Here is a 13121-nt window from a genome sequence, read left to right on the forward strand (position 1 = left end):
GCTTGCATATTCCATAGTGCAGCGCTCTCTACTGTTAGTTTTGCCTCTCTTTTTTCATATGCGGGCAACAGCAACAACAACTTCAAAACACAATAACAAAACTGTGCGACTGCGCTTTAAAGCAAAATAACATGAGCTTTGAGAATTTGTCTTTTGCTTTTTTTTGTTTGTTTTCGCCTTTGCTTGGTTTGCTCTCATGTTTGTGTTGTCTTACGACGTTAGCTGCCACTTCCACTCCAACTCCAGTTACAGCGCACAGTCTCAGTCTCAGTTGCTGTGCGCTGCAGCAGCGCAGTTCGGCACTTCGGTGGTCTGTGGCTTGTCCATTGCTTTGATTGCTCGCGCCGCATTTAATTGAATGCACGGCCGGCGGGCCTGACACGCATCGCTTGACACTTGTAACGGCGTCTCTCTCTCTCTTTCGCCTCGCTGCCTCTCTTATGCTTAAATGCCTGCAGCAAGGGCGAGCGGCGTGCCAGCAGCCACTTAGTAAGCTTGTTAAGAGAGAAATCCATCATTAGTGGCTGCTGCTGCTGCTGCTGCTGACACACAGTAGAAAAATAAACTTGAGCAAAGCTTTGCAAGTCTAACTGTTGTATGTGGGCTTATGTTGTTAGTGCTTAACTGTAAATTAAACAGCTGATGCTGCTGCTGCTGCTGTCGTATGCTAATGATAACATTAGCTAAATGTTGTTTAAGCTTAATTTGGTGATGAAGTTGTAGCTTACTTTTAATTTTTATTATTATGCATAGAATATTGTTTTCAGTGCACGTATCGTTTTACTTTGATTGCCTGTCAAATGTTCTCACTGACCAAACACAAATTTAAATAATGCAATAAGAGCAACAACAAAAACAACAACAACGCTTGCAAATCAAGTTATACAACATTTGAAAATATTCAATGCTTAATAACATGCAAGTGCTTTTAACGTGAAGCATATAAATTTTAATGCGATATCAAATAAAATATATGAATACCCATATTTGTAGACAGTGCACACTCGTTTTTGGTTCTACAGATAATTAAGATTTCTTAAGAGTTTTTAAATATAGTGCATAAATTCTAAACTTAATTGAATCGACAGAGATTTATTTGTCTAAATCCATGTTAGGCCATTGCTCGAACTTTAAATAATTGTGCTGCTGATTTAACTGTTTTAATTTATGATAATGAGCAATATACTTCAAATTGGATAAAATAATAGTTCTATTCTGCTTGTTTAATTTTGAATTCTAGTGCTAAAACCTAAAAATTTGCTTGAAATACTAATTATTGAGTCTTCACTGTATATGTAAAGTAAGCTCATTAATAAGCCTTGCGCGACGCGCTTATTGTTTATGCATTTAAAGCGCATTAAACATTGCTGCACAGTGGGGCCCAGAGAGATATTGAATTGCACTGTGCTTAAACATATTGCTGATTGCAAATTTTCTAATTCGAAGAACTATTTTCTGTATTTCGTACTTTCTGCTTGTAAATACTTTCGCTCCTTTGAACTAAAGTAAGCGTATAAATTTCTAAATAAATCAAACACTTAAAATAATTTTATATGCATTGTTTTGTTTATTTTTTGCGACTGCAGTGTGTAAAAATTAGCAAAAAAAAAAAGCTTAATCGATTAGTTTACATTATGTTTATATATTATATAGTATAGGTATATATATATATGTGTGTGTGTATGTATAGTTATGCGTTTAGATTATGCGTATGTATGTAGATCACATGTTCGATGTTTGGTTTGCCGTTTTGTGTTGGGTTTAGAGCATTGCATACTCTCAGGCGTTTTTCGCTTAGGCGTCGGCATATTCAATAACATCATCGATTTTAACAGTCTCATCGCTGCCGCCGGAATGATCCGAACCCGAATCTGGCGGCAATGCGGTCGCGCCCCGCATATCCATATGCTCCATGGCGGCCAAACTGGCGGCACCATCCAAGCACTCAAAGCTGCGCTTAAAGCTGCTGCTGTTGTTGCTGTTGTTACTGTTGTTGTTGTTGTTGCTGTTGCTGGCGTGCGTCCTGCGCGGATTGCTGGCAAAGCGTGATTGCAGCTGAATCTGATTGCGCGCTGAGCTTAGCTGATTGGGATGAAATTGTGGCTTGGCCGCGAGATCTTCGCGTAGCTCGCGCACATGTCGCTTTGTTGTTGTGGGCAGGGCGGGCGGTGTAATGGGCGTGGCGCTGGGCGAAGAGCGCCAGACAGGTATGGCATAGCTGCTGTTGCTGTTGCCATTGCTGTTGCTGTTGTTGCCACAACTGTTGTTCTCATCGCTGCTGTTGTTGTTGTTGTTGTTATTATTGAGAATATTGTGAGCTGTGGTGCGATAGCGTCGAAAGCTGCGGCGCTTGGACGGCGGTGGTTGCTGTTGCTGCTGTTGTTGTTGCTGTGAAGGCGGCGGCGGCTGCTGCTGGCGATGCAGAGGCGTGGCATACTGTGGCATTGCTTCATAGGCAGGCGGCATATCGTTGACATCTGCAAATGCACAGAGCAATTAATAAATGTTGGACATATACATTAGTATTAGTAACAAATAGAGCATACTTTAAGAAAAATAGAGCAGGTCAACCAACACCAATTTATAAACTACGACAAGCAGCTAAGATTATAAATAATTACTTTGCAAAATATACCTTTGTGTTTATAAGAAATGCGTTCCATAATTTGCTGCCAAAAACAAACTGTGTGTATTGCATGTTAGTGTGTGTGTGTGGGTGTGTGTCTATGCTAAGTGTTTCAGTCTTTGTGGAACGCATGTGGATTGCCAATTGTAACGCCGCTTTAGTGTGTGTGTGTGTGTGGATTTTTAACAATTTGTCATAGCTTAGGCACTAATAATTAATTTACATACAGTTTTAAAATTAAATTGCGCAAAAATTTAAATAATAAACATACATTTTGTGGAATTCAAATGCTCACAGCCAAACAAAAAAAAAAGTAAAGAGGAGAAATTAAACAAAATTTTAATAACAAACAAAAGTTTAAGTGTGTGTGTGTGCAGCCAAAGTTCCAAGTGTGTTTTTGTTTAGTGAAAGTGACTGGCTGGACGCTCAAGGACACTGGGCAGCGCTGGCGCCTGTGTCTCATAGTAGCCATAGCCGTAGGCATAGCCGTACTTACTGGCTGGATTAAAGGGTTCCGAGTAAACAGGCACCGCCATTTGATCCAGCGGATCCGATGGCGATGAGTATTCGTTGGACAGCAGCGGCTCCGCATAGATATTCTCCTGCACGCCCGGCTCGCTGGGCGCACTGGGCAGCGGCAGCTCCTGGGGCAGAGCACGCGCATAGAAGTCGCCGCCCGTGGCGGGCGCATAATCAAATGCCGTTGTGGGCGTCGACGACTTGGCATGACACTGCTGCAGATGATCCGCCAGCACCTTGTTCGAAGTCTGCGGCAGTTGCTGACGCGCCTGCATCAGCTCCATAATCATGCCCGAGCACTGACTGCACTTCAGCTTGCCGGCGGTCAAGCGCTGCACATAGCGCTTCAGATCCTTGCGCGTCTGATCCGCCTCCATGCGCGACAGGTCGCGACGCAGCGCATTCAGCTCATCGCTCGACATGCTGCAGTGCGCCTCGACGCACTTGTAGCGCCTGCACTTGTAGATCAAGCAGCCGACGCAGAGCAGCAGCAGCACAAACATCAGAATGCAGCAGACCAGTGTGGCAATCTCGATGATGCTGTAGCCGCGCTGCTGCTGGCTCGCGCTCGCTGCTTCGACGAGCAGTCGCCATGCCAGCAGTCCAGCGTGCTGTTGTCCACGCAGTGCAGACTGGTGCGATTAACGCCGCAGGCGTCGTAGCCAAAGCGTCGCATGTGCACCGTCCGCAGCTTGAGGCAGTTGCGCAAACGCTGCGGCGGCTGGCAGTAGACCTCGGCGCTCAGATCGTGCTCGGTTAGCGCTGGCAGCAAGTGCTTGGTGTCGTCGCAGCTGCAGCCGCGTTGCAACGTTATGTTGCGCACTTCGCAGCTGCCAAAGTTCAGACTCGCCGCCTGCATCTGGCCCAGCAAATTGTTGGCAAAGCTGCAGTTGGCGCGTCTCGACGTTTGGTCCAACTGCAGCTTGGCATAGTTATCGAATCGATTGTCCTTGATGCTCACCACATCCGCCACCTTCACGTGCAGCCAGTGCGCATCCAAGTGCTTCACTTTATTCTCCTCCACATAGACATCAATGCTGTTTATCTCAATGGCATTGCCGCGTATAGTTTCGATGCTGTAAGCAGAAGAGAAAATCATTAGTTCAACTTTCATATACACTTTGACATAAATCTTGCAGACTTGCTTCAGCATTGCCATTTTCAAGCATCTAAAGTCTTGCCACACAAATCTCTAGAGAAATTGAATTACGCCCAATTTAATTCCGCGTATTCGTTTGTGCCGCAACGAACTCAAATTTCAATCGTAAGTGATTTCTGTGGCAAAGACTTTTTCCATTTCTTGCATACAAAGAATTTAGCTGCCACACAAATCTCTAGTGAAATAAAATTCCGCCCAAAGTATTTGCGCGAACTTCTTTGTGCCGCAACGGGCTTAAATTTCAATCGGAAGTGATTTCTGTGGCAAAGACTTTTCTTTCTTGCTTTTCCTACGCTCTGCTGGCGCCACCTACTTGTTATTTCTCAAAGTCAATGCCGTTATGCCACTGCCATTGATCGCCTTGTGCTCAATCGTTCCTATCTGTGAGTCTGTAATGGAGAAATTGCCACACTCCAGTTTGTTGGTAAATGCATTCGCCTCAATCTTCTCTATGCGACAATTCTCAAAGGACACCTCATCGATGCGCGTCACCTCAAACGCCTGACTCTGCACCGTGTAAATTGTGCACGATTTAAATGCAATTTTGTTCATTGAAACATCGAAGCTTTCGATCAGCGGTATAGTGCAGTTCTCCACATTGAGCTAGAAGCACAAAGTTTACATTAATATGCAATATTAATTAATGTTCGATTACTTACAATCACTGAAGACTTTACACGCAAATCTGTGCTGGGACTGAAGCTGTTCTTTTGAATCTTCAGCTGTTCTATGTTTATCAAATTGCAAGTCATGTTCATGTTGATAAACGCATGGGGGAAGACATCGAGTGTTTTGCTGTTCTCCACGCGCAGCTTTATTTCACTACCTGAAAATTAGGAAAATTCATTATAATTCAGACTTTGAATTCCAAGCATTTTATTAATGCACAACTGAAATATTTACAATTACTAAGCATTACATTGAAAAATAATGCGGAATTATTTAAGATTTATTAAATAATTGCGACAATGAGACAATTTTTTACATTATTTTGAACTTTTTCAATAATCTTGAATAGTTCCGCATTTTTTTTTTTTTCAACTTTTGGCTGCAATTGTAAAATTGGGATAAAATTAACCCCTAATAATCGAATTAGTAACGATTACAATTGCTAATCAATAGGTTTTTACAATCGAAAATAATGAAATTTATGTTTTTATTTTACTCTGAATTTATGACTAAAGTTTCCCCGTGAGTTGCAAATTCCTATCGATCATTTATTGAATTACGAGTTTTAGCTCCACTTAATTAGTGTTAATTATTCTCACCTGAGAATGCATTGGCGCGTAGGAAAACATTTCCCACATCCACAATGCGAATTTCGGGATAGCCGCCCTTATTGCCGGCAAACGCGTATTGGGCCAACTCCACTTGATCGTTGCCCGCGTAGCCGCCCTTGATGACAAACGAATTGACGCGATTCTCATGGAAAGTGCCATTCTGCAATGTGAATTCGGTGTTGCCCGCCAGCTGCAGTTCCACGGCCAAAATGATGTTTGGTATCTTATAGTTGCCGTTCCAAACCCAAGCGAGCTGCAAAATACAGACAAATGTTAAGTAAAGTTTTATTGTTTGGCCAAGTGATGTGGCAGGCATTATAATATTATTTCGCAGTTGTTAATGTTGTTGTTGCTGCTGCTGCTGCTGCAACGCTTGACTTACATTTCTGCTCTTGTATTATTTTTAAATGTCTGTTGTCGCGACACCAGCAGCAGCAGCAGCAGCAGCAGCAACAATTGCAGCAAGTTGACCGCAACGTTCATTGCCCCAAAACCCCCAGTCAGTGTGCAAGTAATTTTCTCATTAAATTAAAAGAAAATAGTTTGACTTCCAGCTCGCTGGGGTGACAACAACAAAGACGCAGCGCGCGTTGCTTTTGTTGCTTTTGTTGCTGCTGCTGGGCTGATTGTTAATGTTTGTACTTAGTTGTTGTTGTCGCTGCTTTAGATTACGCGATCGCAGTACACAGACTCAGATAGCAAAGCATATTATTATATAGTATGTCTGAACAATCTTTGGACAGCAATCCTTCAACAAATTTATAAATATTCAACAACAAATTGAATTAGATTGCATTAAGTGTGGCCATTTGATATTAAAACGAATATCAATTTAAGACTAATTTAATATGTGTCAACAGTTCGTGTTAGAGAAGAAAGCTGAACTCTGCTAAACTCGTGGCTCATCTGGAGTTGGGCTGTTAAATTTTAGCATTATTCATATTTATATTATGCATATTGTATTCGATTTAATTGTATTTATTTAAGCTAAAGCAAAGCAGACTAGCTTAAAGTTTTGTATTCAAAATATTGCTAAAACCTTTGCACAAAATTAAAAAAATAGTAAGATAATAATTGCTTAAAGCCCCTACTTAAGATTTTCTAAAATCTGTTGGAAAAATAGAAAAAAATATGCATAACTGAATTCTCTATATCATTTAAAGTAATCCTTTGTTATAATATTAGTAGTGGCTGAATTCTCTATTCAAAAATTTAAATTTTAATTTATTCAAATTCTCACAATTCTATATTCTAACAAATTCAAATTTTGTTTGATTTTATAACTTAAAAAATGCAAATTGCTTAAAACTTGAACATAAATTAATTTAAATCTCAACTTGAAACTTATTTATGTAAAATGAATCTGCATTTCTTACGAATTATTGACTAGTCACTTAGCCATAAAGCTTAAATGTTTACGTGTTGCTGTAAATTAAGCAACAAAAATAAACAATCGTAAACAATAACAAAACAGCGTGAGCCGATGATAAAAATGAACTCTAAACTTTTACTCATAGCGCATTTTTATGGCTACTTAGCAATGGCTTAATGCTAGTTAACAGCTTAATGTTAGGCATTAACATAAATGTTAGTGTAATGCCTAACATTTGCATACAGATAAAGTTCAATGTGCTACAAGTTACAGTTACACACACACACACACACACACACACACGCATACAGACGCAAGTTTACGTGCTGGACTGGCAAGTCTGCTGGGCTTCCGCATAATTGTTATAGCTTTTAATATATAAACAGCCATATTTGGTGCACAAAAGGGCTAAAGTGGCTTAGGGGGGGTGGGGAGTGGGGTGGGCTGGTAGGCATATGAGCAATCGCTACCTGATGAGCAGGGGTATTCAAGTTTGTCCTAGAGATGAGCACGTATAAAAATTGTCATTTTTTGTTGTTGTTTATTTTACTGTTTTGCTTGCTGCTTTTGCTTAAGGTTATTTGAGTAGACTCAAGGCTCAGCAGCAGCAGCAGCAGCTGTGAAAATACAATGTGGCAAGCACTTGTTGCCCCTCCCCCCCACCCCACTAAGTGCAGCTCGTTGCACAGATTGTTTAGTCTGCTTGCTGTTTATTAATCTTATTGTTGCACCCCCCTATGACACTACGCCCCTGCTTGCAGTTGATCACTTGTTCTTTCGCTTATTCATACATCAGTTTGCAATTGCGCTTAACACACGTATTTAGTTTTTTATTTTTTTTTTATGTTTGTATTGGGCGCAATTTCTTTCAATTTGCTCCAGTTTGCTTCGCGCTCTTCTTCTGCTACGTACGTAAAGAGGAAATCTCAATTACGTTTGTGCTTTTAATTTGCCTGTCTGTACGTCTGTCTGTTCGTCTGTCAGTGTCTTGCAGCTTTATCAACTTCGCTTTACATGACGCATAAATTTATCAAATGCTAAAAACAGAATATAAGAGTGTATAAGAGTGTGAGTGTTAAAACAAATTGACAGCTTATAAGCTATGTACATATGTGTGTGTGTGTGAGTCTAAATTTAGTCTATGCATGCTTTCAATGCTTCTTCTTCTGCTCTATGTGCTGCATTCTTTGCTTGCAGCTTCCAGCGCATTTTTGTCGTTGTACAAATTATTTTTAGCGCCAGTTCAAATGCCAAAAAAAAAACTCAAAGCGGGTCTAAATGCATTGTAGCTGTTGCGGGGAACGGAAGTAGTGCCAAACAAGCTCACACACATACACACATAAATAACTAAACAAAATCCAATTAAAAATAAATTATGATATGCGCTCAGCTTGCGCGCTCTCTCTCTATATAAAAAAAAAGATTTGTTGTTTCTTCTGTTTTCTCGGGAGTTCAGCACATGGCGCGCGTATCTTTGAGAACGCTTTGTCACATTGAGATTGAGTGTGTGTGTGTGTGCGAAAGAGATAGCGCAACATATGGCAACAGCCCAGCAGTCCGCACATGTGTAGACTTAACATATATACAATATATCGTATATCTGCACAGGATTTTCCAAATAAATACGCATAGAGATACGTTCTATCTCTTTCTCTCTTGCCGCATGTGGCACTTTTACTTTAGCAACGTGTGCTCCGCAGTTTTTATCTTAAATACACAAATGTTTATCTATATATATTTATCCTTGCTATAAACTGCATAAATAAATGTGCATAGACATTATCAGTAGCTTAGAAAAACAATTTTCTTGCCATTTCTAAACCATAACTGACTTACTTACTGATTTAGCACTTAATTATTTAATTGCATTTTATTAAGCTGCTTACATAATTTAATTTAAGTTTATAACTAAAATTAATTGCTAAAATATGCATAAAAACTTTAACAAATTAGTTGCATAGCTAAAATATATACAGCTAATTTTTATAGATTTTATTTTGCAATCTAACTGACTTAATTGAATTTATTGCTAGTAATATTTAGTTACGACAACTTTGATTTGTTTAACATTTTTTTTTGCCAAAAAGCAACTTGCTGCTTATTTTGGCTTGATTTGTTTATATCTTTATATATGTATTTGCTATAATTATTGAATTCCGCTTGAGTAGCTGCAAAAACAGTTTTGCTTGCTCTGTTGCTTTTTCAGCAATATTAACCTATTTAATAAAACTTTATATACAATCCTAGTTGCTATTTTTTTATTTCAGCTTGAAATATGTTTCAGAAATTAAAGTAAGCTTTGCGCTTTCTTGCATTACTAATGCATTACTTGCTCATCTATTCTCCACACTTAGTCACAAGGTTAACTGGAATATTCTTAAGCTGTTTGCTTATTTATTTATTTATTATTACCTGCCCCCCTTTATCGCTGTTGCATGCCTCATTCAAAGCGAACTTGTGCAACTCGTTTGCAAATTTGTAAACAAATCTTGCACAACTCATTTCGATTTCATTTCACATTTACATTTACATTTACACATTTGCTTTTATATACGCAAACAAAATGCAAATAATTATTGGCCTCGTTGCTGTTGTTGTTTTTTTAATTGTTGTTGCTATTAGTCATGGCTAAAAGATTTTTACAACAAGTTGAAGTAGAAATGAATTTGCGTTAGCAGCTAACAAAATATAGATTTCCGCTATAGGCAATTTTTAAATATTTTATTAAGGATGTTGTTAAACAATTTTAAACAAAAAAATATTTTTGTAGCAGCTGTTGAGCTCAAGCACCTCCTGCCGCGTTGCAATGTGTGTGTGTGTGTGTGTGTGTGTGTGTGTGTGCCACTTGATGGATTTTTTAGTATGTAGCTGCCACATTCCCATTTGTTTTTAAGTAGTTTAAGTAGCCATTTGTATGGCATTTAAGCACACACGATTCTAAAACAAACACACTGAGAATATCTTCAGTTATATCTCATGCCACATGCTGCAGTTTTATTTATGTTTATGTCTTGCGGAAATTGAGCACACGCTCTCTGAAAGAGCGACAGAGAGCAAGCGAGCGCGAGCGATCGCTTGAGGTGTCATTTGGGCTGTTTAGATCTCTTGCTAGCTCATAAATTTCACAATGACAGCAACTTTTTTATATATGCTTAACGCTATTATTAAGCTTTTTTTCTTTTGCTACACACACACAAAAAATAAGAAAATAAAGCATAAGAGAGTGAGAGAGAGAGAGGCAGAAGCAACACGCATAATCTGACGAAGGGCAATTTTCGAAATACAAGTGCACATCACTTGACACATCGTGACGACGACGACGACGACGACGACGTCGTTGATGTTGATTGTCGTCTGGCCCACAATGACACGCCCACATCCGGCTGCGTACGCCCAGTTTTAGCTTCAAGTTTAGTTAGATAGCTGCACCCGGAAATGTTGCTCGAAACAAAAGCTGCGCGCGCTACATTTGCTGTTGGCAGTGGCGCCTCCAACGGTGGCAGCAACATCATCATCACCACCACCACCACCACCACCACCACCCTCTCTTAAAATAGACAAACCGACGATTGACTTGCTCGCACAAATATAGAAACATACACACCTGAGATTCATTAGCATAACCTGTTCAACTGGTTGAATTAAAACTCATACCAACAACTTCCAATGCAAACTGATGTATGTCTGACTAGCTCTGGGCCTGGTGCTTGGCTTATTCTTTTCACTTTGCACGCAATGCGCTGCAATTGTTGCTGCTATTAATTAATTGCTCTCACAGTCGCTCGCGCTCTCTTATTTATTATTGTTATTGCTGCTGCAGTTTGTCTATTAAATCATTCAGTTAATTATATATGTTTTGCTCTGTTCATATATGTGTCATGATCACGGCTACTTGCCATGCTCAATTGCTTGCCAAAAAATATTTACTTTGTTGACCAACACAACAAAACGAAAAGTAAAAAGAAACGACTATGACAACAGTCAACAGTCAACAGTCATTGAGTAAGCCGACAACGCGAACAAAGCAGCAAACCAAACCAGCGGCGGTCGCTCTGATAACATTTATAAACATACAGTAAGCACTGCCTACAAATATTAACGCATACTACAATAGCTGCAATTTGCAGTCTTAGCCAAGCAAAGATCGTTCTATAATCATTTGTTTAACTTTACCATATATTTCTAAATTAAAACTAATTTTTTAAATATATGTTTTTATTTAAAATACAACATTTCAATTAATTTACTGTACACATTTGTGCAGAGTTCAAAAAACTATTTCATACATTTATCTCAGTATACAAAATCAAAAACAAATTCAAAATTTCTATTACAAATTTTGTTGTTCATATTTTATGATTGAAGTTTGATTAACAAGTTCAAATTTGTACACTTTCAAACAATATTTTGAACATTTCGAACTCGAAACTCTGTTTTCGAGCATCTTTTAACTCAATATTATAAAAAAAGAATACTACAGAAATCACTTATGAATTAGTTAGATTTTGCATACTTCGAACTAAGTTCGAAAATCTATTTCGACAAATATATATCTGAGTATAATAAAAAACTACATCACATCAGCATTAGCTATATCAGTTCTTGTAAATTTCATTACTTATATTTTATAAAATGAAATTCGAATTGCAAGAATTTCGAACTAGATTCGTAAACCTATTGCTGCTTATATTATTCTTAAATTAAAGACACTACTTTAAAATACTAAAATTTAATTGTATTAAAAATTTACATAGCCACTTTTTGCTTGAAATATTTTCTTTGTTGTTCATTTAAAAAGCAATCTACCACACACACACTATAAATAATTTATGCAGGCGCTTTATAAATAAATTGATGAGTGCATTGCTTGCATTTAATAATGCAATAAATCAATATATATATAAACTTTGTGGCATTTATGTTTTCAAAAATATGTCAAAACTAATAAAGAAGTAACACTGTAGCATAAGCTGTGGGCAACAAATTAACAACAATACGTTTATGTGTCGATTGCCTTTGTATGCGTGTGTGTGTGTGTGTGTGTATGTGTGGGGCAATTAATTTGTCAGTTTGTCAATTTGTGCATGCTAAATGGCTCCCACCGCGAAAAAAAAATAAGTTTGCTTCAATTGCAGCTGCTGCACCTTGCTAGGCAAAAGTTTAATTGTCTAATTGTTGCATGTGATCTTTGTATGTGTGTGTGTGTGTGTGTGTGTCTGTGTGTAATTGACACTTGAGTAAAAGTTAAGCTTGGCTGGGTGGGGGGCACTTACCTTGTTGGCGTGTGTAAAGTTGCAAACAACTGTCGTGCGATTGCAGCTGCAATGCAGGCAAATGTCCTCTGGCTCGTCAGCTGTTGTGGCAGCAACTGTTGTGGCCGCCAGCAGCAGCAGCAGCAGCAGATGCAGCAACAATTGTGGCATCTTTAGTGTTGTTGTTGTTCTTGTTACAGTTGCAGTTGTGGAGTTGCTGCTGCTTTCGTTCGCTTTTTTTTTTTTGGTCGCTTTGATGTTGTCTTCGCTCTCTCTCTCTATCTCGCTCTTTCTTTGTAGTTGTTGTTGCTGGCAGTGGGGCGTAGTTTTTTGTTGACTGGCACTTGGTTACGTTTTTGTTTTTTTTGCTTAATTTGTATTTAATTTAATATTTTTTGTTGATTTGCGCTTCCTTCTTGGGCGGCGTTTGATTCAATTTACAAAAAGTCGCAACTTGGAGTCGCTTTTGTCGCACTCACACACTCACACGCACACGCACGCACTTTACGCATCTCCTCAGCACTGACCATCACACACACACATACGCATGCGTTTATCTTCTAACTGTGTGTGCGTCTGTGCTTAAGAATTTCATCAGCATTCAATTCTTCTTCTACGCATCGTTTCTTTTTTGGCACCGCTACCTTACACTCTCTCTCTCTCTCGCTCACTCGATCACACTCTATAAAAGCGCACTAATATACATATTAATGCTGTTAGACGTCATCAACCGAAATATACATAGCCAAGAGCAGAAAAAAAATAATTCACAGAATTTTAAGCGAACTTCGAAAATAATTCGTAAATCACACACCAGAAAAAAAAACAATACAAAATTCTTTTTTCGAGAGCGCCGCACCCACACTCTGATCTCAACTGATCGCAAGCAAGTCAAAACGCAGACTGAACAACA

The 13121-nt window shown here is 38.9% G+C and overlaps 3 protein-coding genes across 3 annotated transcripts in view; 1 reads left to right on the forward strand and 2 right to left on the reverse strand.

Annotated features, from left to right (window-relative positions):
- LOC108605340 (E3 ubiquitin-protein ligase highwire) overlaps positions 1–13121 on the forward strand; it is a 44107-nt gene that overhangs the window by 16025 nt on the left and 14961 nt on the right. The gene's annotated exons all lie outside the window — the stretch shown is intronic.
- LOC117134951 (probable serine/threonine-protein kinase MARK-A) lies at positions 1659–2883 on the reverse strand. The gene is made up of 2 exons (XM_033294568.1): positions 2636–2883; positions 1659–2477 (listed from the first exon to the last, which is right to left on the reverse strand). Exons 1-2 carry the CDS (start codon positions 2661–2663, stop codon positions 1795–1797), a joined length of 711 nt encoding a protein of 236 aa, XP_033150459.1. The 5' UTR covers positions 2664–2883; the 3' UTR covers positions 1659–1794.
- Positions 3561–12386, reverse strand: LOC108606042. Its single transcript, XM_033294566.1, has 5 exons — positions 12230–12386; positions 5573–5837; positions 4964–5130; positions 4618–4907; positions 3561–4221 (listed from the first exon to the last, which is right to left on the reverse strand). The coding sequence occupies exons 1-5, from the start codon at positions 12377–12379 to the stop codon at positions 3648–3650; spliced, it is 1446 nt and encodes a 481-aa protein (XP_033150457.1). The 5' UTR covers positions 12380–12386; the 3' UTR covers positions 3561–3647.

Source organism: Drosophila busckii, chromosome X, assembly GCF_011750605.1.
Source record: "Drosophila busckii strain San Diego stock center, stock number 13000-0081.31 chromosome X, ASM1175060v1, whole genome shotgun sequence".
In the NCBI taxonomy this organism is placed as follows: Eukaryota; Metazoa; Arthropoda; class Insecta; order Diptera; family Drosophilidae; genus Drosophila; species Drosophila busckii.